At 56.6% G+C, this 25920-nt stretch overlaps 1 protein-coding gene across 2 annotated transcripts in view; it reads right to left on the bottom strand.

Annotated features, from left to right (window-relative positions):
- MORC2 (MORC family CW-type zinc finger 2) overlaps nt 1-15419 on the bottom strand; it is a 38709-nt gene extending 23290 nt beyond the window's left edge. The window contains exons 1-6 of one of the 2 annotated variants that reach the window (XM_068157129.1): nt 15093-15419; nt 6712-6765; nt 6298-6332; nt 5842-5910; nt 1443-1533; nt 301-409 (exon numbers count right to left, since the gene is read on the bottom strand). In XM_068157129.1, the coding sequence (XP_068013230.1) occupies nt 301-409; nt 1443-1533; nt 5842-5910; nt 6298-6332; nt 6712-6765; nt 15093-15160 (426 nt within the window). In that variant the 5' untranslated portion in view covers nt 15161-15419. Of the gene's footprint in view, nt 1-300; nt 410-1438; nt 1534-5841; nt 5911-6297; nt 6333-6711; nt 6766-15092 lie in introns of those variants that run through there. The other variant, XM_068157128.1, reaches the window with a different exon arrangement.
- Nucleotides 15420-25920: the final 10501 nt, after the last annotated feature.

Genomic DNA, 25920 nt, shown 5'->3' with positions numbered 1-25920 from the left:
CTCAAGGCCTCCTCCAGCCTGGCCTTGAACACCTCCAGGGAGGGGGCAGCCACAGCCTCCCAGGGCAACCTGTGGCAGAGCCTCCTCATCCTCACTGGAAAGAAACCAAAGGGATGAAAAAGCCATAAAAAAATCCCAATCTTTGCTGACTTGGTGAAGCCTCCCAAGTGCAGCACCAAGGGAGAACAGACACTGGTGCCACCAGAGGGGCAACCACCACCCAACACGCTGCTGCCAGCAGAGCTGGGGCAGCTGAGCTGAGCCAGCAGCCAGCACAGCAGTTCAAAGCACAGAGCCAACCTCATCGATGCCTTCCTCCTCGTGGAAGGTCCTGGAGAGCAGCAGGCAGGTGATGCTGTTGTCCTTCTTTGTGAAGAGGATGAAGTCCTTCCCGATCCGCATGGAGCCCCTAGGCACAGAGCACAGCCTGCCTGTCCCACCTCAGCCACAGCACTTACACGTTCACACAAGAGCTTGGGTGGGAAGGGACCCTAGAGAGCAGCCAGGTCCAACCCCCTGCCATGGGCAGGGACACCTCCCACTAGCCCAGGTTGCTCAAGGCAACATGGAACAGCTGGAGAGGGTCCAGAGGAGGCCACCAGGATGATCTGAGAGCTGGAGAACCTCTGCTATGGGAACAGGCAGGGAGAGTTGGGGCTGCTCAGCCCAGAGAAGAGAAGGCTCCAGGGAGACCTCAGAGCAGCCTTCCAGTACCTGAAGGGGCTCCAGGAGAGCCAGGGAGGGACTTTTGACAAGGGCTGGGAGTGCCAGGATGAGGAGCAATGGTTTGAAGCCTGAGGATGTGCTCCAGCCCTTGGATCATCTTTGTGGCCTCCTCTGGCCTCACCCCAGCAGCTCTGTGTCCTTTTCATGCTGGGGACACCAGAGCTGGAGGCAGGATTGGAGGTGAGGTCTCAGCAGAACAGAGCCCACTCTCCTCTGGCTGCAGCCCAGCACACAGCTGCCTGCTGGGCTGCAGGAGAGCACTGCTGGCTTCTGGGGAGCTGCTCAGCAACCAACACCCCCAAGCCTCTTTCTTCAGGGCTGCTCTCAGCCCTCGCTGCACCCAGTCTGGATTTGTGCCTGGGCTGTCCTGAGCCAGCTGCAGGACCCTGCCCTGTGACTTGCTGACCCTCCTGCAGTTGGCACTGCCTCACTTCTCAAGCCTGTCAAGACCCTTCTGGCTGCCATCCCTGCCCTCAAGTGAGTCCCCTGCAGCATGCAGCTTGGTGCCCTCACCCAACCAGCTGAGGGTGCTGCCAGTGCCACTGCCCAGATGTTAAACAGCCCTGGGTGGAGAACCACAACAGCTATCTACCAACCCACTGTGGGTTTGTTTAGATTGCAGCTGTTTGGGGCTGTTTCCTAAAACAGGATGCACCCTTCCAAGCCCTCCCCCTCTTCCTGCCCTGCCCCTCCCAGCCTGGTTCTGTTGTACCTACGATTTCAAGCCGTTCCCATACTGCCCGATCTGGGTGGACTCGGGGGAGCGCTTGGCTGACTTCCCAAACTGAATGACACTGGCAGCTTCATCTGCAACGAGAGACAGGGAGCACCAGAGAGTGGGTTTAACAGACAGACAGCTTTGAGACAGTTTCTTCCCCCACTGGAAGGAGCACAGGAAGACTAGAGCATGAAACAGGCCAAAAGTCCAAGGCAAAGGCTCTCTTTCTGAAGTTCTACCACAGTCCTAGGAGATATTCTCCTCTGCTCAGACCTCACCTCCAATCCTGCCTCCAGCTCTGGTGTCCCCAGCATGAGAAGGACACAGAGCTGCTGGGGTGAGGCCAGAGGAAGTCACAAAGATGATCCAAGGGCTGAAGCAGCTCTGCTGTGAGCACAGGCTGAGGGAGCTGGGGGTGTTCAGCCTGGAGAGGAGAAGGCTCCAGGGGGATCTTAATGCTGCCTGCCAGTACCTGAAGGGATCCTGCAGGAAGGCTGCAGAGAGACCTTTCCTGAGGGTGTCTAGAGACAGGCCAAGGGGGAATGGTTTGAAGCTGAGGCAGAGCAGGGTCAGACTGGAGCTAAGGAAGAAGTTCAGTGTGAGGGTGGTGAGACTCTGGAAGAGGCTGCCCAGGGAGGCTGTGGCTGCCTCCTCCCTGGGGGTGTTCAAGGCCAGGTTGGATGAGGCCCTGAGCAATCTGGTCCAGTGGGAGGTGTCCCTGCCCATGGGGGTTGCAACTGGATGATCCTTAAAGTCCCTTCCACACTATCCCATTCTAGGATTCCCTGCCTCAATCCAGGAGTGGCAGCAGGCTGAGGCCCTGCAGAGCCAGCTAGAGGGGGGAGCAGCGTCCTGTGCTCCCTTCTCACAGCTTGTGGATGCATTAGAGGGCTCTCATTGTTGTTGGCCTTCCTGTTGAGGCACTTCCTGTTCCTTGGACCTGCATTTTCACCTCTCCCAGTGACCTCTATGGGGAAATGATTCTCCTGGGGAAAGGAGAACAATTGTTTCATGCTAGGGATGATGCTGAAAGGCTTTACACCCTTGAACAACAGAGGTAAACCAGACACAGGCTCTGACTTGTAAACCCAGCTGGGCCTTTCACTTTGCCCTTTGTCAGTTAAACACCGATAATAGCTGCCTTTTCACCCCCAGCCCTCCTCCTGGCAGCAGCCCAGCAAGCTGCTGGGGAAATCTGCTTCTGTCTCAGCAGAGGAGGAGTTGCTGAGGGTAAACAGGAGTCGGTCAGGATAAGCATCACCTTCTCTTCATGGCACTGAGATGAAGCTCAATCCCTGTCCTGACTTCAGGACCTACTTCACAGTGCTGACCTCTGCCCTACTGCCAGTGCTTGGGAGGTTGTGCTGCGCAGAGCTGTGCTGGGTTACACCCATCCTGGGGGAGAGCTGCGACAGCCCTGCTTCCCCAGGGGGAAAAAAGAAACCTGATCCAGGTGAACAGAGGGGGACTTGGTTTCCCCCTCCCCGGGTCAAAGGTAGTCTGTCCCACTCACCCTTCCTGCACAGCAAGCCTAGAAAAAGGAAGATAGAATAGAATAGAATAGACCAGGTTGGAAGAGACCTTCAAGATCATCACATCCAACCTATCATCCAACACCACCTAATCAACTAACCCATGGCACCAAGCACCCTGTCAAGTCTCCTCCTGAACACCTTCAGCGATGGTGACTCCACCACCTCCCCGGGCAGCCCATTCCAAAGGGCAATCACTCTCTCTGTGTAAAACTTCCTCCTGACCTCCAGCCTGAACCTCCCCTGGCACAGCCTGAGACTGTGTCCTCTTGTTCTGGTGCTGGCTGCCTGGGAGAAGAGACCAACCTCTGCCTGTCTACAACCCCCCCTCAGGTAGCTGTAGACAGCAATAAGGTCACCCCTGAGTCTCCTCTTCTCCAGGCTAAGCAGCCCCAGCTCCCTCAGCCTCTCCTCACAGGGCTGTGTTCCAAGCCCCTCACCAACTTTGTTGCCCTTCTCTGGACTCATTCCAGCAAGTCAACCTCCTTCCTAAACTGAGGAGCCCAGAACTGGACACAGGACTCAAGGTGTGGCCTAACCAGTGCAGTGTACAGGGGCAGAATGACTTCCCTGCTCCTGTTGGCCACACTGTTCCTGATGCAGGCCAGGATGCCATTGGCCCTCCTGGCTGCCTGGGCACACTGCAGGCTCATGTTCAGCCTACCATTGACCAGTACCCCCAGGTCCCTCTCTCCCTGGCTGCTCTCAGCCACTCTGACCCCAGCCTGTAGCACTGCATGGGGTTGTTGTGGCCAATGTGCAGAACCTGGCACTTGGATGTGTTCAGTCTCCTGCCCTTGGACTCTGCCCATCTGTCCAGCCTGTCCAGGTCCCTCTGCAGAGCCTCTCTACCCTCCAGCAGATCAACTCCTGCCCCCAGCTTGGTGTCATCAGCAAATTTACTGATGATGGACTCAATGCCCTCATCCAGATCATCAATGAAGATGTTAAAGAGGATGGGGCCCAGCACTGATCCTTGGGGGACTCCACTACTGCCTACTGACTGGCTGCCAGCTGGATGTGGCACCATCCACCACCACTGCAGCCAGTTGTCTCTCTTTGCCTCGCCTGCTCGAAGGGCCCCACCAGCCACAGACAGCCTCCTGGGTCTTCCACGTGGTCAGGCCTGGTCCTTCCCTACTGCATCCACGTTTTCTCTAAGACTGACATCCACACACCTCGAGGGAGATACAAGGCCAGCCAGGTTTGGGTTTGTGTATTTTCCTATTCATCCTTACTCCTGACCCTTGGTACTGCTAGATAGATAGAATTGCTTAAAGAATTTACTTCTACTTCCAAACCCACTCCAGATTATTTTTCAGTAGATTTTACCTCCTCCTCTTTTCCCCTACCCCTCCTCCCCCTTTGGTTTTTTTCCCCTTTTCTTTCTCTCCTCTTTCCTTATCAGGAATAAGGGGAGGGGGGGCAGGGGAGGATGGCAGGGGGGGAAGGGGAGGACAGCGGGGGGGAAGGGGAGGACGGCAGGGGGGAAGGGGAGGACGGCAGGGGGGGAAGGGGAGGGTGGCAGGGGGGGAAGGGGAGGATGGCAGGGGGGAATTCTTGGTTTGCTACCATCTGAGCTCTTAACACCCCACTTAAGGCTCAAACCACTACAGGTGGCCCAGGAGATGTTTTGATTTATGATCATGGCAGTAATTGTGGTAAATAAAGCAGATCACAGCATGCCAGGGGCTGGAAGAGACCTCCAGCATGTGTTCAGTCCAACCTCCCTGCCAGAACAGGGGCAGCCAGGGCAGGGCACACCAGGACACATCAAGGCAGGGTTGGAAAGGCTCCAGAGCAGGAGACTCCACAACCTCTCTGGGCAGCCTGTTCCAGGCCTCCAGCACCCTCACACCAAACACTCCACAGCAGAGCTGTTCCAGGCCCTACATCATCCTCACAGCCTCTGTTGGACTCCCTCCAGCAGGTCTCTGTCTCTCCTGAACCGAGGAACCCAGAACTGGACACAGTATTGCAGGGGTGGTCTCAGCAGGGCCAAGTTGTCTCATGTTTGAGACCTGGGTAAGGACAGTCATGATGATGAAGTCATCATGAAAGCTTCCTCCTCCCCTGCTACCTCCTTCCTCCTCCCACCATGGCTGTGTTCACTTTCAGCCTGGTCTGAGCAGGGGTCCCTGCTGGGACTCTCTTGCTGTACAAAAAGTTGAATCAAAAACTGTTTTGAAGAAACCTTTCAGAAGCCTACCAAAGGTTGAAGAGCAACTCTCTGCAGCACTGCCTCCCCCACCAAAGGTGAGCAGCTGCTTTAGCTCTCAGTGCTGGCTGTCTAAAACCACCCTGCAGAGCTTGTTCACTCTGAGCAGAGAAACAAAAGGATGATGCCCAGCAGCTGGAACTGCCTGGGGAGGAAGGGAGCCTCTGCTCCAAGCTTTGCTGGCATTGGGAGGTTCTTCACCTCCACACCAGAATCCAGGCACACAAAGATGATTTGTTTTCCATGTGTTTAGTTGCAGCTCTAGAGGGAGTCTCACCCCAGGCTATTTTAGTCGCAGTGTTGTTGTTGTGTCGCGGCTCACAGCGGCTGGACTCTGAAAACCAGCAAGAAGGGAGGGGGGAACGAGGATCCGTGCCCAGGAGAGAGGAGAGGCACAACAATCTGCAGGAACTCACCACTCAGGAGGGCAGATGTGCCTTCAGAGCCCAAGGAAAGGCATCAAGGGCCCAGGTAAAAACTTTGGTAACAAGAAACACAGGTTGGAAGGGACCTCAGAGAGCATCTACTGCAACCTCCATGGGCAGAGACACCTCTCAGCTCGACTTGGCTGCTGAAGGCCTCATCCAGCTCCAGCCACTAAGATAAAACCTCAGTTTGACATTGCAGAGTCACTCCCTGCCACTTACTGGAATCCATTCCCGATCCATCATCCAGAAAGCACAGCATGAATCCACCTCGCAGCTCTTCCTGACGCTCTGCAAGAGAACACCAACCTCACTGCCCCCACAAGGCCGAGCCCAAGCTGCCACAAAATCCAACCAGCAAACACAAGTAACACAAACAGGACTCCCACAGCCCCAGCACAGCTAAGGAGGGAGAGTAGGCAGCAGGTTTTCACAGATTTCATTGGCTTGGAAGGGAGCCTCCAAGGGCATCTTGTCCAAGCCCCTGCAGGCAGCAGGGACACAGCAAGGCTGAGCTTGGATGTCTCCAGGGATGGAGCCTCAACCAGGTGGGCCTTTGGGAGGAGAGCATCAAGTGAGTGTGTTGCTCCCTCTGCAGCCTGTCCCAGGGTCTCCCCACCCTCCCTGTGAAGGATTCCTGCCTTACCTGCTGACATGAAGACAGCAGCAGGGACTTACCAGTGTAAATGTCAATCCTCGTGGCATCTGCATCTCTGCAAAGCAACAAAACCCACAGTCAGCACCCAGGGGTGGAGCAGGAATGAAGCTAAGAGTCCATGCAGATGGAACAACTCCCAGCATGAAGTGGCTGAGCAGACCAAGACCTCAAATCTGTCTCCTGCCTTCTGCCACGTTGCCCTGTTCTGGGATTCACTCCAACCTCCCTCGTCAGGAACAGCACTCCCCCTGCCCGGGGGCAGATGTGGAGGGAGAAGAGGACCAAGGGCAATATTTAGACTAAACTACAGTCAGGCTGTTCTAGCTGGCTGTTTTTCATCAAGTCTGCTAGAAGTGAAGGCTGTTCAAGATCAGACAAAGCTAATTAAAGCTGAACTAATTGGCCCTGGCCCGCAGGCAGCCTCGGGTACGTACCTGGCGTTATCGACAAGCTCAGCAAGGGCACCGAAAAGGAACTCATGGGTGGTCCTGCAAGGGAACACAGCAGCAGTGACACTGACCATGGACACACAGACAACACCAGGAATCCAAACTGCCTTTGAAACACATCCAATACAGGGGTCCAAATGGGCTGGGTTGGAAGGGACCTTCGAGAGCATCCAGCGTCAAACCCCTGCCACGGACAGGCACACCTCCCACCAGCCCAGCTTGCTCCAGGCCTCATCCAGCCTGGCCCTGCACACCTCCAGGGAGGAGACATCCACAGCTTCCCTGGGCAACCTGTGCCAGTGTCTCCTCACCCTCTAGAGTTTCTTCCTCAGCTCCAGCCTTAAACCGCCCTCCTCAAGCTTCAAACCATTGCCCCTCATCCTGGCACTCCCAGCCCTTGTCAAAAGTCCCTCCCCAGCGCTCCTGGAGCCCCTTCAGGTACTGCAAGGCTGCTCTAAGGTCTCCATGAAGCCTTCCCTTCTCCAGACTGAACAGCCCCAGTTCTCCCAGCCTGTCCCCATAGCAGAGGTTCTCCAGCCTTCTGATCATCTTCATGGCCTCCTCTGGGCCCTCACCATCAGGTCTATGTCCTTCTTGTGCTGGTGGCCCCAGAACTGGAGGCAGTGCTGCAGGTGGGGTCTGAGCAGAGCAAAGCAGAGCAGTGGGGCAGAGTCCCCTCCCTGTGCTGCTGCACTCCCTGCTTTGGATGCACAGCACACAGCTACCTGTTGAGCTGCCAGTGACCATTGCTGGCTCCTGGGGAATTTGTCATCAACTGACACCCTCAAGGCCTTCTCCTCCAGGCTGCTCTCAAGCTGCTCCTCACCCAGCCTGGATTTGTGCTGGGGATTGCCCTGACCCAGCTGCAAGACCTTGCCCTTGGCCTTGTTGAGGTTGGCTTGGGCCAACTCTGTGTCTCCGATATTGAGGTCTGGCACTGACTGCAGGTTAGACTTTGCCATCCTTCAGGGGCAGATCCACAGCAGATCAGCTGCCCTGTGAAGAGTCTAAATCAACAAGCAGCTGCTCTGCAAACTATCACATGGGAAACTGCCACAGCAGAGGAAAGTCATCATCCAGCTTGTGATCAGTCACCAGCTCACACCATGAGCCTTCACCACACTGCCAGCTCTCTTCATGGCAATCAAACCCTCTGAACCTGGTTGGATCAGCACTGTGCACAAGGTGCATCTTCCCCAGGCACATATTCACTTTTGCAGGAGTTTTTTCCTGACAGCAAAAAAGCTTCCAGAGCCTGGGGGATGTCCAGCAGCTGCAACTGCTCCTAATCCAGAGACAGCTTCACAGCTGGCATTGGGTTGCAAGGGACCTCCAAAGGGCATCTTGTCCAACCTCCCTGCAGGCAGCAGGGACACCTCCAAACAGAGCAGGCTGCACAGGGACACAGCAAGGCTGGAACAAGTCTTCTGCCAGAACTGTGCCACATTGGCTTCCAAACTCAACATCAAAGTCCAGGCAGGTATCACTCTGGCACAAGCTCCAAAGCCATCTTTGATTCCAGCCTCTCAACTGCCACCCCTGAGAAGAAAGCCATTGCCTCATAGAATATCAAAATGGGTTGGGTTGGAAGGGACCTTCAAGATCATCCAGTTTCAACCCCCTTCAGATCCATCTTCAATATGGTGACTCCTAACCCATCCACACAGCTGTAACCAGCCTGGAAACACAGCAGGTTGCCAGGTGACCAGGAGAGCCACACTCACTGTGAGTGAACATCTACCAGAAGCAGAACCTCCTGTGCTCACAGTGGCAGTGAAACCTTGCTGCAATCAAGGGAAATCCACTCCAGCTGCTTCACAGAATCCTAGAACAGCTTAGCCTGAAAGGGACATCAGAGGCCACCAACTCCACCCTCCCTGCCATGGGCATCTCTCAGCTAGACCTGGCCTCATCCAGCCTGGCCTTGAATACCTCCAGGTGCTCCACAGCCTCTCTGGGCAGCCTCTTCCAGAGTCTCACCACCCTCACACTGAAGAACTTCTTCCTCAGCTCCAGTCTAATCCTGCTTTACCTCAGCTTCAAACCATTCCCCCTTGGCCTGTCTCTAGACACCCTCAGGAAAGGTCTCTCTGCAGCTTTCCTGTAGGGTCCCTTCAGCTACTGGCAGGCAGCATTAAGATCCCCCTGGAATCTTCTCCTCTCCAGGCTGAACACCCCCAGCTCCCTCAGCCTGTGCTCACAGCAGAGCTGCTCCAGCCCTGGGATCATCTTTGTGGCCTCCTCTGGCCTCACCCCAGCAGCTCTGTATCCTTTTCATGCTGGGGACACCAGAGCTGGAGGAAGGATTGGAGGTGAGGTCTCAGCAGAGCAGAGCAGAGCCAAGGGACAGAATCCTCTCTCCTGCCCACACTCCTCTGGCTGCAGACCAGGACATAGCACAGAAGCAAAGCTGATGCTGTGAGCACCTCTTGGAGAACCCTCCCTGTCTGAAGCCTGTCTCACTGCTGATCCTGCAGCCTCATTCCCAAGGAACCACATCAGGCTATTTTTGTTCTGAAGGAGGCCATGTTGAGGGAAATGTTTGAGCTTGGCATCAGTCAGGAATGAGAGCAATCCCCTTAGTGCTGCTGTGCTCAACTTCAGGCACAAGAAGAAATAGGAGAGGTGGGGAGGTAGTGGTCTGTCTCTCCCAGCATTCCCCAAGTCCATCCTCCTGTCATTTTTTAAGTCTATCTGACTGACCTTCTTCCTCTCCAGCTCGATCCAGCAGGACAATTGTAGGTACAGGAAAACCCCACAACCCTGCAAGCCAAACCCTACCTCCTGTTGGAAGACAATTCCAGCTTAGCAGCTTTTCCACAAACCCCTTCAATTTTATAGATTCACAGAATGGGTTGGGTTGGAAGGGACCTTGAAGATCATCCACTTCCTGCCCATGGGCAGGGACACCTCCCACCAGCCCAGGTTGCTCAAAGCCTTGAACACCTCCAGGGAGGGGACATCCACAACCTCCCTGGGCAAGCTGTTCTAGTGTCTCCCCAGCCTCACACTATGGAATTTCTTCCTCACCTCCAGTCTCAATCTGCTCTCCTCCAGCTTCAATCCATTGTCCCTCGTCCTGTCACTCCCAGCCCTTGTCAGAAGCTCCTCTCCAGTTTTCTAGTATTTAGGTATTCCAAATATGCACAACCAAGATGGTGGTGGCTCAGGGGTGGTTTGTGTGATCTTCTCAATAAATACCTTTGGAAGCATCTTAAAAGTTGCAGCATTTAAGGAAAACCTCAGTGAAGGCCAGCAGGTAGCTCTGGAAGTCACCAAAACAAGGCCAAGGCACTTCCCACTTGCTTACACCACAAGGATCCTCATCCTAGGGTCTAAAAGAACTTTTCCAGGGGAGCACAGAATGGTTTAGATCACAAAGAACCTTCAAGGTCACCTAGTCCACCTCTGCTGCACTCAGCAGGGACATCTGCACCTAGAAGAGGTTGCTCAGAGCTACAACCAACCTCACCTGGAATGGCTCCAGGCACAGGGCCCTGTGGTGGTTTTAGGCTATGCTTTTAACATTTAGTTACAGATTTGGAGCAGAGAAGTAGAGAAATAAATCACCATTGGGTGTAGAAAGGAGAGCAAAGTCTTCTTCCAAACAAATTCACTGGATGAGTATCTAGAATGAGCTGCATCCTAACAATTCTTTCTCTTCTCTCCTGATCTCTGCTGTTTTGCTTTGCTCAGGAGAGGTTAACCTGCTTGTTGGCTGGCCCTGGCTGAGCTGTTTAGTTAACCCACTGCTTTCTCTCTGCTTCTCTCTCTTGTGGGATGGGGAGGGGGTAGTGGAATGGCTTCCCTGGTCTCTGACCAGGGGGCTTTTCATGTTGTTTGCCAATTAAAAGTATCTGCATAATATTGTAACTCCTGAACATTGTGTGCATGTTGATGGCATTCCATTGTAGAGTGTAGCTTTGCTTGTACATACAGTTTCATTTGCTTCTGAGTTGGTCTGGCAAAGTTAATGCTGGGGAAAGACTTCAATCCACCACAGGCATCTATCTTCCACCTCTCTGGGCAACCTGGAGCAGGCTCTCCCCCCCCTCAGTGTCAAAGATTTCTCCCTCCTCTACGGCTGAGCCTCCCTCTTTGAGTCCAAACCATCACTCCTTGTCCTGGCACAAGAGGCCCTGCTCAGAAGTCTGTCCCTCAACTACTCAGCAAGAAAATCATCTGGAGAGCTTGCAGGAGCAGAGCTGGGGTATTTTGATTCTGGAGATAGGGCAACTGAAGTGACCCAGCTAGGGGCTGCAGAATTGGCCAGCAGATGTGGGCATTCTAAGGAACTAGAGAAAAGATCTGCTGCAGGTCCTCCAGCTCAGGGAGAAGGTCCCCTGGCTGCTAGGAATCACTTCAGGCTGAGCACTCTGCCTCAGCCAAATCACAGCTTTTGCTAAGAGAGCCTTTAAAAATGAGTGAAGAAGAAGAATTCATCAGCTAGGAGGCTGATCTTGAACTGTAGCTTCAAAACTTTCTATCTCCATGACTATGAGAGCATCCAGAGCACTAAGGTGCCTCAGCAAGAGAAAAAGCACAGCATGGTAGGAGTTAGAAGGGACCTCTAGACAGTCCAACCTCCCTGCCAGAGCAGGGGCACCCAGGAACACATCTGGGGTGGGGCTGGAAAGGCTGCAGAGCAGGAGACTCCACAACCTCTCTGGGCAGCCTGCTCCAGGCCTCCAGCACCCTCATACCAAACAACTTTCTCCTCATGTTGGGTCCCAACTCATCCCTGTGCTTCCTTAGCCTGTCCCTGGGCACCACCAACCAGAGCCTGGCACCTTCATCCTGATCCCCACCCCTCAAATATTGATAGACATTGATCAGGTTCCCTCTCAGCCTTCTCCTCTCCAGACTAAACAGCCCCAGGGGAGATGTCCCAAAGACAAGAGGCTCCACTATGGTGAGCCCTAGGTAAGGCTTGCAAGAGTTATTTTCTTTTTATTTGTTGTTGTTGGGTTTTTTGTTTGTTGGTTTGGGGTTGTGGTTTTTTTTGCGAGGGGAGGAGAGGAGTTGTCATGGATTGGGGCTGTGATGTTAGCTTGTAAATACTAAAGAATCACACAGCATATCTTTGGTTGGCTCAGCCAGTCCAATGCTCTGAGCCAGCACTGCAGGGTCACCACTAAACCAGGTCACTCAGCACAAGATCCTTGAACCCCTCCAGGGATGGTGACTCTAGTACTGCCCTGGGCAGCCTGTTCCAAGGTTTGAGATCCCTTCCAGTGCAGAGATATTTCCTGAGATCCAGCCTGAGCCTCCCTTGGTGCTGCTTGCATCCATTTCCTCTGGTCCTGCCCTTTGCTACCAAGGAGCAGAGGCTGTCCCCTCTTCACTGTAACCTCCCTTCAGGGAGCTGCAGAGAGCAATGAGCCTCCTCAGCCTCCTCTTCTCCAGCCTGAACACTCCCAGCTCCCTCAGCCTTCCATTGTCTCCATTCCCATTCTTAAGGAAGCAGTTGGATTAGGCACTGCTCTCCAGAATGTCAAAAGGCTCTTTCTTCACTCCTGATGGGCAAAAAAGCCCTGGCTTGGGCTTATTCACACATTGCACTGGGCTGGAAGGGAGCTTCCAAGGGCATCTTGTCCAGGCCCCTGCAGGCAGCAGGGACACCTCCAGCTAGAGCAGGCTGCACAGGGACACAGCAAGGCTGAGCTTGGATGTCTCCAGGGATGGGGCCTCAACCACCTCCCCAGGCAGCCTGTCCCAGTGTCTCCCCACCCTCACTGTGCAGAACTTCCTCCTGATGTCCAACCTAACTCTGCCCTGCTGCAGCTCCAAACCATTGCCCTGGTCCTATCCCCTCAGCCCCTTCTGAACAGTCCATCCCCAGCCTTCCTGTAGGTTTCCTGAAGATATTGCAGTGCAGCTCTAAGGTCTCCCTGGAGCCTTCTCTTCTCCAGGCTGAACAGCCCCAGTTCTTCCCAGCCAGTCTTCTTCGGAGGTGCTCCAGCCCTCTGATCACTTTCATGATATTCACTGGTATCAGCTTCTAGCTCCTGCCAGCCCTTCCCTAAGGCAGTTGCTCATTGCAGCTGTGGAGCACAGCAGAAGTAGAGCAGCAGTGCAGGCAACATAAAGGATCTTTTACACTTTAAGGCAGTGACACACCAGCCTCTTCTGCAACACAGACAGCATCTTCTTGTGAGGACAGCCAGACCTGTGGTGTCCTGTAGGGAAACACAGACAGAGCTCTGCCATATGCTCCTCTAGTCCATAAAGGATTTGTTTTCTGCAGCTGGACATGAGAATTTCACAATCATCTTCAGGCACCAGATTGATTACTCCCAGGCAACTGCTACCAACCAAGCCAGAGTGAAGCCACAGGACACAGACCCTAGGCTAACACCAGGCTGGTGCCTTAGCTTCCTGATCCTGCCAAGGGATCACAATGCCCTTGATCTGTGAGACTCCTCTTAGCTGCTCCTGAAGTCATATCTTGTGTACCAACAACCACTCAGCCCTACTTTGAAACCAGCTCTTCCATTTTAATGTGCATCAGAAGCCTGTAGAATCCTGCAGACCACTGAAGTCCTTCAGCCTCAGCTTGTCTTCACACACAGGAGAAGGAAATCTGAAGGAGGAGCTTCTATTTCATCTCTTTTTCTCTTTGTGCTCACAGGAGGAGTCAACTCTTCCACAAACAGATCAAAATGAAGGGATGCCAAGGATGCCTCACAGTGGCTCTTCCAGGATGTTTCAACCACAAACTCCTGCTTTAAACTCTTCTGTATGTGGCACTACTCATGGCTTAAATGCAACACACAGGTCTCAGATGTGTGCTTGACCCTGCCAAGCAGCATTTCCCGGTGGTGCTTCCTTCCCATTTCCATGCAGGCACTATGAAGCATCCTATTGGAAATGGAGAGTTGGTCTCTTCTCAGGAGGTTTTATTGCCAGATGTTTGGGGTCCGAAGGGACCTGTGGAGATCACCCGGTCCAGCCCCCGATTTCAGGGGACTTGTCAAGGTCAGGTTTATGTCCAGTTGGTAACACAGCAGCATGTGGCCTCTTGCTCACTCCTCCACCCACCAGGTGGGGTGGGGAGAACCAGAAGGAAAAAGTAAGAAAACTCATAGGCTGAGATAAGGACAGTTTAATCAGGACAGTTTAATAGGACAGCAAAGTGAGAGGAGAAACAAGAACAACAGAAGCACAGAATGGTAGCGGTTGGAAGAGCACTCCAGGGATCACCCAGGCCAACCTCCCTGCCAGAGCAGGGCACACAGGAACACATCCAGGGGGGCTGGAAAGACTCCAGAGCAGGAGACTCCACAACCTCTCTGGGCAGCCTGCTCCAGGCCTCCAGCACCCTCATACCAAACAACTTTCTCCTCACGTTGGGTCCCAACTCATCCCTGTGCTTCCTTAGCCTGTCCCTGGGTACCACCAACCAGAGCCTGGCACCTTCATCCTGATCCCCACCCCTCAAATATTGATAGACATTGATCCAGTTCCCTCTCAGCTTTCTCCTCTCCAGCCTCAACAGCCCCAGGGGAGATGTCCCAAAGACAAGAGGCTCCACTATGGTGAGCCCTAGGTAAGGCTTGCAGGAGTTATTTTCTGTCTCTTTTATTTGTTGTTGTTGCTCTCCTCATCTTAAGATGGAGCTTCCTGACTTCCAGTTTGTACCCTTGTTCCTTGTCCTATCGCTGGGCACCACCAGAGCCTGGCACCTTCGTCCTGACCCCCACCCCTCAGATATTGATAGATATTGATCAGATCCCCTCTCAGCCGTCTCCTCTCCAGACTAAACAGCCCCAGGTCTTTCCTCATAAGAGGTGCTCCCTATAAGAGAAAATACAAAGCAAGTGATGCACAATGGAACTGCTCAGCATCCCAGAATCCGATGCTTAGCTTGTCCCTGCTCAGGGTCAGCCATCCTGGCTGCGTCTCCTGCCAGCCGCTTCTGAAAATTAACTCTGTCTCAGATGGACCCAGGACACATCAGAGACACGCAAAAGCCAGAGCAGCCTCCAGAAGCCGATCAGAATCGGGCCCTAATCCTACCTGACCTGCACAAAGGGCACAGGAGGAACGAGCTGCCGCGGAGCAGCTGCGGCTGCGGCCGGCACGGTCGCTGCTCCCGAGGGATGCAGCCCTGAGTACAAGGCTGCTCGAGAGGCTCCGCCTGCCTCCTCCCCTCAGCGCCCCGGTTCCTCCGAGCTCTGCAGGCCAGCGGCTGCGCCGTGACAGCCCCGCCCGTGCCTGGCGCACGAGGCGCACGCGGAGGCCGGCGGGGGGCGGCTCTGTCCCGCGGGGCCGACACGTCTGCACTCACTCACCGGCCCCGGCGGCGGGAGGAGGGGGGGAGGGGAGCAGGCTGCCGCACCGCCCCGCCCCGGCCCGGTACTCACGAGTTCGTGTGCAGGTACTCGAAGGTGAGTTGGGCCCGGTTCAAGCTGCTGTAATTGGCCAAGGCCATGGCGGCGGCCGGGCCCAGGCTGTGCTCCGCGTGCGGCGGCGGCCCCGTACACCTCGAGGCCTCCCTGCCCGCCACTCCACCGCTGCCGGCCCCTGCTCCCACCGGGAGGCTAGCGGCGTGCGCGGGGGGTGGAGGAAGGCCCTGCCGAGCCACAAACGCCCCCGGCCGCCGCCGCGGCTCCGCGCCGCCGCCCCCACCCCCACTTTGTCTCCGCCGCGGTCGCGGCCCCGATCTCCCTCTGCCGCCAGCCGCCGCCGCCGCCGCCCCTCGCCCGGCGGGGCGGGGCCGAGTCGCTCGTCGCCCATTGGCCGGGCCGCGGCACGTGACGAGAGGGCCATGGCGCGGGCCGCTGCGGCATCTCCGCGGCCGCGTGACGGGCGCGCTCGGGCTGTGGGAGACAGGCGCGAGCGGATGCGTGAGGCGCGCGCGGGGCTGCGGGCCCCGCCCCCTGTCCCGGGCTCCGCCCCGCGGCGAGCCGAGCCGCGCCGCGCCGCAGCAGGCCGAGCCGCAGGGGCCGCCGGGGCCGCCGGCTGCTGGGAGCCGCGTCCGGTGCGCGTGTCCTGAGGAAGTCCCTCCGGAACGGCAGCGCCTGGCCCGTGCCTCTCCTGCTGCGGCGGGCGGGGCTCGGCGAATCCACCGGACGGTAAATGTGGGGCGGAGCTGGGTAGAGTGGGGGAAGCTTTCCTGTCCCGTGGAGCCGCCGGTGCGGCGGTTGCGGCTTTGGAGGCTGCGGTTGCGGCTGCGGCGGAGACGCAGCTGCACGGAGCCATCTCACCGCGGCGAGCCGCCCGGAGACTGTCGGTCCCCGGCCCGCGGGAGCGTGTGCGGACCTCAGCAGCTGGAGACTCCGGGGAGCCTGAGAAGAGGCTGAAGCAGCGCCTGCGCTGGGCTGTTGGCAGAGAGGGGGAATGTGAAGCCATGGCTGTGCGCGCCGCGGTCTGATTCTTTGCTTCCCGTTGCCGTCCTGCAGGCACTGAGCACAGCGGAGCTGCTCTCGTGGCCTGCACACACCTCGGCCCCTCCGAGCCGCAGCATGAGCCTGGCGGTCGTGAAGCCAGAGAGACTGCTGGAGGCTTGAGTTGCCCGCTGCGAACGACCTCGAATTCTCCTGATGCAGACTTCAAAACGGGATGGGTGCACCTCCGGTACCTTGGATAAGACAAACCTGAATCCAGGATCCACCCTCTGAAGGAACTCGGAGAACCTCAGAGCTGCCTTCCAATAGCTGAAGGAAAGCTGCAGGAAGACTCCAGAGGGATTTTTCCTATGGGTGTCTGAGACAGGCCAAGGGGGAATGGTTTGAAGCTGAGGCAGAGCAGGGTCAGACTGGAGCTGAGGAAGAAGTTCAGTGTGAAAGTGGTGAGACTCTGGAATGGGTTTCCCAGAGAGGCTGTGGCTGCCTCCTCCCTGGGGGTTTCATTCAGGTTGAATGAGGCCTTGAGCAGTTGAGTCTAGTTGAGAGGAGCCCCTGCCCATGGCATGGGGGTTGAAGCAACCTAAGGGGGGGTCCCTTCCAACCTGAGCCATTCTAGGCTCCTATGAAATAACCTAGTCCCTGAGACCAGCACAGGGATTCATTACAGGGAGGTGCCTGTCTCATGCAGAGAAGTGTCTCAGAGTTTCTTGGACAGGAGGTGACTCTCAGAGTCGACTCAATACAGCAGAAGAATGCAAGCCATGAAGTCCAGAATTCAGAAGAAGGAAATGTTTTCCCCCTGGCTTTTACTAGTCAGGAGTTCTGCCTTATTGTGGCTTGGGGTAGACTTGTTCCTTGTGCTCACAGCCACGTCTATCCCACCCTCTGTCAGTCATGTGAAGGAGCAGAGGGATTGGCTGACTGAATGCAAGAGAGTCATGAAGTGAGACCTCTTCATGGAAGTAGCTTCCCCCCCCAATGTTAGGAAACTTAAATCCTGATGACACCAAGCTGCATGGTCTGGTTGACGCTCTGGAGGAAAGAGATCCATCCAGAGGGACTTGGACAGGCTGCAGAGTGTATGCCCAACCTCATGGAATTCAACAAGGCCAAGGGCAAGGTCCTGCAGCTGGTTTGGAGCAATCCCAAGCAGAAGACCAGGCTGGGTGAGGAGAGGCTGGAGAGCAGCCTGGAGGAGAAGGCCTTGGGGGTGTCAGTTGGTGACAAACTCCCCAGGAGCCAGCAATGGTCACTGGCAGCCCAGAGCCAGTTGTGTGCATCCAGAACAGGGAGAGCAGCATCACAGGGAGGGGATTCTGCCCCACTGCTTTGCTCTGCTCAGACCCCACCTGCAGCACTGCTTCCAGTTCTGGGACTCCCAGCACAAGAATGACTTGGAGCTGCTGGAGAGGGTCCAGAGGAGGCCACAAAGGTGATGCAGGGGCTGGAGCACCTGATGGATGTGCCTAACACGTGCAGCTGAAGGCATTTTAGTTTGGTAAGCTTGCAAACACCCAAAGGCCTGATCTTGCAGTGAGAAGCTCATAGAAATCTCATGTGCAAGAGCCTCTTGGAAGCAGATTGAGCAATGATACAAATGAAGAGATGAACAGCAAGAGAATGAACAACAGCATGAACACGTTGGTACAGAATGTGCTGGGGAAGTGCTGGGATGGCAGCAAGACTCCACACGTTCTTCCCATCTCTTGGCAATAAATGGCTGCTCCTCTAATGCTCTTCATCTGTGGAGTCATTCCATACTGTGCAACCTGCTCCAGCAGGGCACCCACAGCAACTTGTCCAGAAGCACAATGCCCAGGGTGGGTTGGAAGCTCTGCAGAGCAGCAGACTCCACAGCCTCTCTGGGCAGCCTGCTCCAGGCCTCCAGCAGCCTCACACCAAACAAGTTTCACCTCCTGTTCAGATGGAACCTCCTGGGTGCCAGTTTGTGCCCATTGCCCCTTTTCCTGTCCCTGGGCACCCCTGAGCAGAATCTGGCCTCAGCCTCTTGCCCCCCACAGCTCCTTTAGCTGTTGCTGAGCATTGCTCAGATTCCCTCTGGGGTTGCTCTTCTCCAGGCTCTCAGCCATTGCTCTTCACAGAGCTGCTCCAGGCCCCTCAGCAGCTTCCCAGCCTCCCCTGGACTCTCTCCAGCAGTTCTCTGTCTCTCCTGAACTCTCAGAAGCCCAGGACTAGACCCAGTTCTTCAGATGTGGCCTCCTTAGAGTGGAAGAGGAGAACCTTCCTCAACCTGCTGGCCACACTCCTCTTGATGCAGTCCAGGAGACCATTGCTTGCTGACCCCCAGCATTCCCAGGTCCTTCTCCATGAAGCTGCTTCCCAGCAGGTCCCTCCTCACCTGTACTGCTGCAGGGGGTTGTTCCTCCCCTGGTGCAGGACCCCACACTTGTCCTTGTTGAACCTCAGGAGGTTCCTCTCCCCGAACTGTCCAGGTTGTGCAGGTCTTGCTGAATGGCAGTGTGGGGGCCTTGGAACGAGGAGGGGGGCAGCCTCTTCTCCCTGGTGGCAAGGGACAGGTCCAGAGGAAATGGTTCCAAGCAGCACCAGGGGAAGCTCAGGCTGGACCTCAGGAAATATTTCTGCACTGCAAGGGTTCTCAAACCTTGGAACAGCCACTCCCTGCCCAGCCTGGATTTGTGCTTGGGATTGCCCTGACCTAGCTGCAGGAGCTTGCACTTGGCCTTGCTGAATTGCATGAGGTTGGCTTGGGCCCACATGCCCCAAGCTCCTCTGGATGGCATCCTTACCCTCCAGCACATCGACCATGATGATCTTGGAGGTCTCCTCCAACTGAATCAATTCCCCATCCTGACTCCAGAGCCTGCATGGGGAAGCTGCCTGGGAAAGAAGGGAACTACTTCTGCACCAGGAATGACTCAGGGCTTTGGTACATTGCATTCTCAAATATTTATTTCAATGTTCTTATAAATGTTTTATTTGAAGGGAAAATGTTAGAACTGGCCAATATCCCCCAGAATCTAAATATTTAGCTCTCAGGCAGTGCTCCCTTGCCCTGGTCCCAACAATCCCATTCCTTCCCTGTGACACAGTTCAGGCTCTGGCCACAACAAGGACTTCCCCCCCACTCTGCTCTCTGTTTACATCTGACCAAGGCTTTAATCCAAGCCCTGTCCTAGCAAGGGGGAGAAAAGACAATTTACCCTTGGATCATCCTGGAAAAAGGCTTTTCTGCTGCTGCCTTTTCCACTGAGAATGAGCACTCACAGAATGGCTTATGCTGGAAAGGATCTTGGAGAGCATTTACTCTGACTCAAGGCCTCATCCAGCCTGGCCCTGAACACCTCCAGGGAGGGGGCAGCCACAGCCTTTCTGGGCAACTTGTGCCAGTGTCTCACCACCCTCACTGGAAAGAATTTCCTCTTCAGTCTCAATCTGCCCTCCTCCAGTTTCAAACCATTGTTTCTCATCCTGGCACTCCCAGCCCTTGTCCAAAGTCCCTCCCCAGCTCTCTTGGAGCCCCTTCAGATACTGCAAGGCTGCTCTAAGGTCTCCCTGGAGCCTTCTCTTCTCCAGGCTGAACAGCCCCAGCTCTCCCAGCCTGTCCCCACAGGGGAGGTTCTCCAGCCCTCTGTGGCCTTCTCTGGGTGCTCTCCAGAAGCTCCCTATGTTGTGTCGATGGCTACAGATCTGGAGGCAGTGCTGCAGGTTGGGTCTCAGCAGAGCAGAGCCAGAGGGGCGTAATCCCCTCCCTGTGCTGCTGCCCACACATGAAGACACAAATCCACCCCTCCCTTATCTCTGAGGACCACCCAGTGCTTACCCAGGTTCAATACTGCCTCCCACTCCCCACCTCTGGTGGTGAGAGCTGGACTCTTTTCAGCCCCTTTGTGGTGCCAGAGCACTGGGTGGTGCTGGGGCAGGGCATTCACACTGCCATTAGCAAGAGATCCTCCTAACAATCCAGGGCTGAGCACTTCTGCTCACAGACTGCCTCCTTCCAAGCTCCTTCGGGGCTTTGTCCTGGGAAGCATCCTGGTCAGCTGTCCCACAGGAGCAGGACACTCCTGCTGTGCAGTGTCCCTGAACCCCAGCGCTCCAGAACCGGTGCCACCTGTGCCAAAGCAGAGGGAAAACAAAGCTCTCCACAGGCTCTCTAGAGAGCCTTAAGGAGATGCTCACAGGGACAACCCCCCTGTGTGGCAACCAAGCCATAGTGCCTGCTCCTCACCAGCCTGTGGGCTCCTGGCAAGGGCACCTTGTCCCTGGCAAGTGTCTCCTTCCCTGCAGCCAGTGCAGCTGGGACACTGGAGGCTCGGATTTTGTCCCCCATTGTCCCATCTCCTTCCCATGTGTGCTCTTCCCATCTTCCAGCATAAGAAGGACACAGAGCTGCTGGAGCGAGGCCATAGAGGCCACAAAGATGATCCAAGGGCTGAAGCAGCTCTGCTGTGAGCACAGGCTGAGGGAGCTGGGGGTGTTCAGCCTGCAGAGGAGAAGATTCCAGGGGGACCTTAGAGCTGCCTGCCAGGACCTGAAGGGATCCTGCAGGAAGGCTGCAGAGAGTCTTTTGCTGAGGGTGTCTAGAGACAGGCCAAGGGGGAATGGTTTGAAGCTGAGGTAAAGCAGGGTTAGACTGGAGCTGAGGAAGAAGTTCTTCAGTGTGAGGGTGGTGAGACTCTGGAAGAGGCTGCCCAGGGAGGCTGTGGCTGCCTCCTCCCTGGGGCTGTTCAAGGCCAGGTTGGATGAGGCCTTAAGTGTCCTTGCCCATGGCAGGGTAGTCTGAAAAGCTGATTCCTTGGCTCCCCCTCAGCATCCAGATGGTCCAAAAAAAAACAACCAAAAACCCAACACCACCACAACTGCTGACTGCTGTGCAAGGTCCTTGGACTTGCAAGTGGCTGCTGTGAGGTCCTCTGAGATGCCCCTGGTGTATTTGGGGGGGCCTGGGGGCTCAGGAGTGAGTTACCAAGTGTGGCATCTTCCCCGAGCCTCCATCCTTTTTGCAAACCCTTCCTTTCTTGGCCACAGCAGATCTCAGCATTGTGATTTATAGACTCCAGAGGTGGCCCAAAAAGGGAAAAAATAGCTGTGTGCAGTCAGTGTGACAAAGAAAGTGAGGGAAGTGGTGTGCTGGGCAGGGAGAGGTCACCTCTTAGGAATGTCTCTGCCTCTGGACATACTGAAGCAGTTTCTCTCCCAGTCACACACAGCCAGGGCCTCCTGTAAGCTTCCAGAGCTGAGGCTACAGCCTCCCTCTGGGCTTGAAGCACCATGGTCTTTCACCCCAGCTCCAAGCAGGGCTCCTGGGATGGCCAAGAGCTGCAGCCACCCTGGGCTCTCCTTCCCACAGCCTCTCCTGGGGTGAAGCAGACACAACTGAGTCCTTGTGGGGGTAGCCCGGGAGGGTCACAACCCTTCAGAGGAAGGAGGGTAACCAGTGACATTCAGGGGGCTGGGCAGGTCAGAGGGGGACGCTGCAGCCCAGCAGTGGCTGTGCAGAGTCTGTGGCAAGCTCAGACGCCAATGATGCAGGGAGCAAAGCCCCAGAGCGCCTCTGCAGGCAGCCAGCAGTGCAGCCAGGCCAGGCTCCAGGCGCAGATCCATCCAGAAATGCCAAAGTACAGCTGGAAGAGGAGGTGCCTGCTCTTCCTCACAGCCTGGCAGCCTTGCTGGGGGGCTAGATGCTGACCCCAAAGCCCTCCCCATTCTCAAGCACTCCTATCCTGGCCCACAGCCAGGCTGCAGCCTTGGGGACCCTGTTCTGAGCAGATGCCAGTTCCACTCCAGCCTCTCTCTTCGAGCTGCCTCTTCTGCCAGCAGACAGAGTCCTGGCTGCAGCTGTGTGGGGCACTGTGAGGTGCTGTGCAGTGCCATGGTGCATCCCTGGGCTGCTGCACTGCTGGGAATTGATGGTGGGAATCAGGGAGTCACAGGATGTAAGGGGCTGGAAGGGACCTCCAGGGATCATCCAGCCCAACCCCCCTGCCAGAGCAGGGTCACCCAGCACCCAGGTGAGCCTTGAAGGTCTCCAGAGCAGGAGACTCCACAACCTCTCTGGACAGCCTGCTCCAGGCCTCCAGCACCTTCACACAAAACAGGTTCTTCCTCATGTTGAGGTGGAACCTCCTGGGTTCCAGTTTGTATCTGTTGCCCCTTGTCCTATCACAGACACCTCTGAAAAGAGCCTGGCCCCTTCTGGACACCCATCCTGCAGAGACTTACAAGCATTAAGAAGATTCATCTCCTCTCCTTCCTGGGTGCACAGGGCACTATGGATTCATGGGCAAGGGGTGCCCAGGGAGCAGTCACTGCAGTAGGAGCAGGTTGAGGCTTCCATGGTAGATGTGAAGCTGCAGGACAGATCCTGCTGGGGCTGTGCTGGCTCCTTTGGCAGGGCAGGGAGCGGGAGGGGCTATGCTAGCTTCACAGGATCCCCAGGGGACTCAGCACAAGGCAAGGGCCAAAGGTGAGCAGAGGGAAAAATCCAGGCAATGGACTCACTCAGCTGGGGCTTAACCCCTTCCAGCCAGGGCTGTAGCCCCTGCAGCGAGCCCTGGGCTGCACCGTGCTGCTGGCTGCCCCCACGTGTGCCTGTGCAGCACAGGACCTTCTGCTGCAGAAGGCTTAAACCAGGACCTGCAGACGTGCCCTGTGCAGCCTGAGCCCCCCGAGCATGGCACCGGTGCAGAGACAAGGCCCTGGCACAGCACAATGTGTGGCAACATTTGGCTGGCCCTCACCCTGCAGCATGCCAGAGCCACTTGCCACCCACACCCAGCCTCGGGCCAAGGTGCCCACACTTGTGTGGGCAGCATGAGCAGTCTGGAGACAGATGTACAAAGCTGCCCCTTCCCTTCCTCGTGTGCAGGCACAGAGATACAGCCCTGGGGACCTACACCTGGGGCACAACACCTGGAGCACACAGCTCCTAGCTCACAGAGAAGCAAGCAGTACTGCTTGCCATGCATGCAAGCATGCTGCTGCCATCTGTGCCAGCCAGGCATGGCAGCTGGAGTCAGAATCACAGCATGCCAGGGCTTGGAAGGGACCTCCAGAGAGCATCCAGTCCAACCCCTGCCAGAGCAGGGGCAGCCAGGGCAGGGCATACAGGAACACATCCGGGGGGGAGGGGGGCTGGAAGGGCTCCAGAGCAGGAGACTCCTCAACCTCCCTGGGCAGTCTGCTCCAGGTCTCCAGCATCCTTTGGTGGAACCTCCTGGGTCCCAGCTCATCCCTGTGGTTCCTTGTCCTGTCCCTGGGCACCACCAACCAGTGCTTGGCACCTTCCTCCTGACCCCCACCCCTCAGATATTGATGGACATTGATCAGGTCCCCTCTCAGCCTTCTCCTCTCCCGACTCCACAGCCCCAGGGCTCGGCCTTTTTCCACCGCAGAGCCATTACAAGCCCTTCAGCATCCTCACAGCTCTCTATTGGACTTTCTCCAGCAGGTTTCTGTCTCTCTGGAACTGGGGAGCCCAGAACTGGACACAGTATTGCAGGGGTGGTCTGAGCAGGGCAAAGCAGAGGGGGACAAATCCTGTGCCCACACCAGCATTGCTCCTCCTTGGGCAGTGTGGTGCCCCAGAAGTGAGACCTTCCTTGTCACACATCTCCTTACCAGCTCAGGTGATGCAGAGCTCCCCAGGGCAGGCAGGAGGCTGCCTGGTGCCAGAAGCAGGATGTGAGGAATCCATCACACCTGCTGCTCCCTGGCTGCCAGCAGGACATGAGTCACACCTGAGAAATGGGGACACAAGTGACCTGCCTTGGACGAGTGGCAGCAGCTCTGTGCAGGCAGATGGGCTCCGTGGCTGTGCTGCTGTCCTCTCCCAGCTCTGCCTGCACTCCTTGTCCCACCACTTCACACCCACCCTGGATGTGTCCCCTGGCCACCCACTCTGCCCTGCCCAGCCTCCATCCACATCCCAGCAGGTGAGCTGAGGGCAGCCCACTCCCATGTTCTGCCACATCTCTGGGGCAGGGCTGAGGGGTAGCCTTCCAGCCCCCCTCAGCTCCTACTGCTCTGGCCTGTCTTCATGCCAGCCTCAGCACTAACACAGCTACATGGTGTCCAGGGACCTGCTGTCTGTCCAGGAAGATCTTGGCACATCCTCACATCCAGGAATCCCCAGGAGGGAAAGAGGAAGGACAAGGCACAGAAGCCAGGGAGTCAGAGATGCTGCTGCCTTGTCCTGGTGCCTGAGCGCTACTAGGGCCCTCTGCCATGGGGTGCCCTGGGAAGCAGTTGTGAGAGCCCTGAGATGAGCCAGCATGATGTCATGTTTGTAACAGCCTGGTGCTCCTTGGCAGCTGCCCTGTTGTCAACAGGTAGAGGAGTGGCAGTGTCAGGCTGATGCATGCTGGCCATGGGCAGTGAAGCCAAGAGCTACCCTCCTCCTTTTCCCCAAGCATGTCCAGCTGCTTTTGTCAGCCACGGGTGGTCACTGGCCCATGCATCCCCACGGAGTGCCAGGTCCCTTCTGCCTAGGCCCAGCCAGGCCCAGCCAATTGGTGATCCTGGGAGTGGTGGTCACAGGGGGTTGAGTGTGAGGAGAGCAAGAGCAGCACAGAGCTGTGGGTGTCAGATGCTCCCAGAGGGAAAAGGATGAGGCCCCAAAAGCTTCTGCATGCTCCTGAAGCAGGCAGGAGGAGGGAGAAAGAGAAGGATCCTGGGACCCTCCTTTCTCCAGCAGCCTTCATAGCCCTGTGCTGCCAGCAGGTCTGTGCTGCCAGGGTAGCACTGGCAGGGCAGCTCCTTCGTCTGTGCCCCGCTGTTGGCATGCCCAGGGGAAAGGCCACAGGCTCAAACCAGAATGAATTCTCCTTGCCTGGCACTGCAGCCAGGTCCCTACCCTGGTCTGCATGGTCCCACTCTGAGTCAGCCCAGTCCCCAGGCTGGCACAATAAAATTCCATCCCTGGTATTTAACATCATGCTTAGCATCTTCCAGTGGACCCAAAAGGACTCAGCCTCCTCCCCTTGGTGGGGAGGAACCAGTCACCCCTGTGCCTGCTCAGGCTCCTGCTGACTAGTACAGGTTTGTGCCATTTGCTGGGCACTCTGCCCATCTGCTGCCCTGTGCACCTGGGTGAGATCACACCTTCAGGTGCCAAGGTGTTGGGCACCAGCCCTGCACCCTCCCTGCTCTCATCATAGCCAGACCCGGAGCCAATCCCTGTGCTCCCTCAGGGATTTCTAACTCCCCTGTCCTCTCCACTTCCCCGGGCAGCAGGGGGTCTGCTTCCCGAGGCTGCTTCGGGCTGGCTGCAGGCTCCCTGGGGAGCCCCAGCCAGCACTGCCTGGAGCAAAGCAGAGCTGTAGGCTCCCTGCTGCACCGGCCTTGTGAGGATCTGAGTCATTCCCTGGGGTGAGTGAGACCAGGAGAGGTGCAGGCGAGCGGGAGCAGGAGAAACGCTGCTGCGTGTGCTGAGAACTGCGCACCCCAGGCTGCTCTAGCAGCAAGGCTCAGCGTGCCGGGGGGCTGCGCAGAAAGCCCAGCACAGAGTCACAGAACACATCCGGCTGGAAGAGACCTCCAAGCTCATCCAGTCCAACCCAACACCCATTTTAGGGTCAATCCTACGCCAGGTCCCTCAGCACCAACTCCACAGCTGCTTAAACCCCTCCAGGGATGGTGACTGCAGCACTGCCCTGGGCAGCCTGTTCCAAGCCTTGAGTACCCTTCCAGTGCTGCCGGGGTGCGACCCTCCGGCGGCGCCGCCAGGCTCGGTCCGCACCCCGCGGCAGCGTCCCTGGGCCCCGGGCAGGACGGGTGGGAGCACGGCCCCCGAGCCCCGGCAGCACCGGGACTGCAGCAGGTACCGGAACCATGTCCACTCCCGCCGGCGGCGGGCCCACCG

The sequence above is a fragment of the Melanerpes formicivorus genome, unplaced genomic scaffold (genome assembly GCF_026170545.1).
Source record: "Melanerpes formicivorus ecotype bairdi unplaced genomic scaffold, bMelFor1.0.p_v2 SCAF_36, whole genome shotgun sequence".
Taxonomy (NCBI): Eukaryota; Metazoa; Chordata; class Aves; order Piciformes; family Picidae; genus Melanerpes; species Melanerpes formicivorus.
Note: the sequence above shows the minus strand (reverse complement) of the source record. Positions and strands in the feature narration are given on the sequence as shown.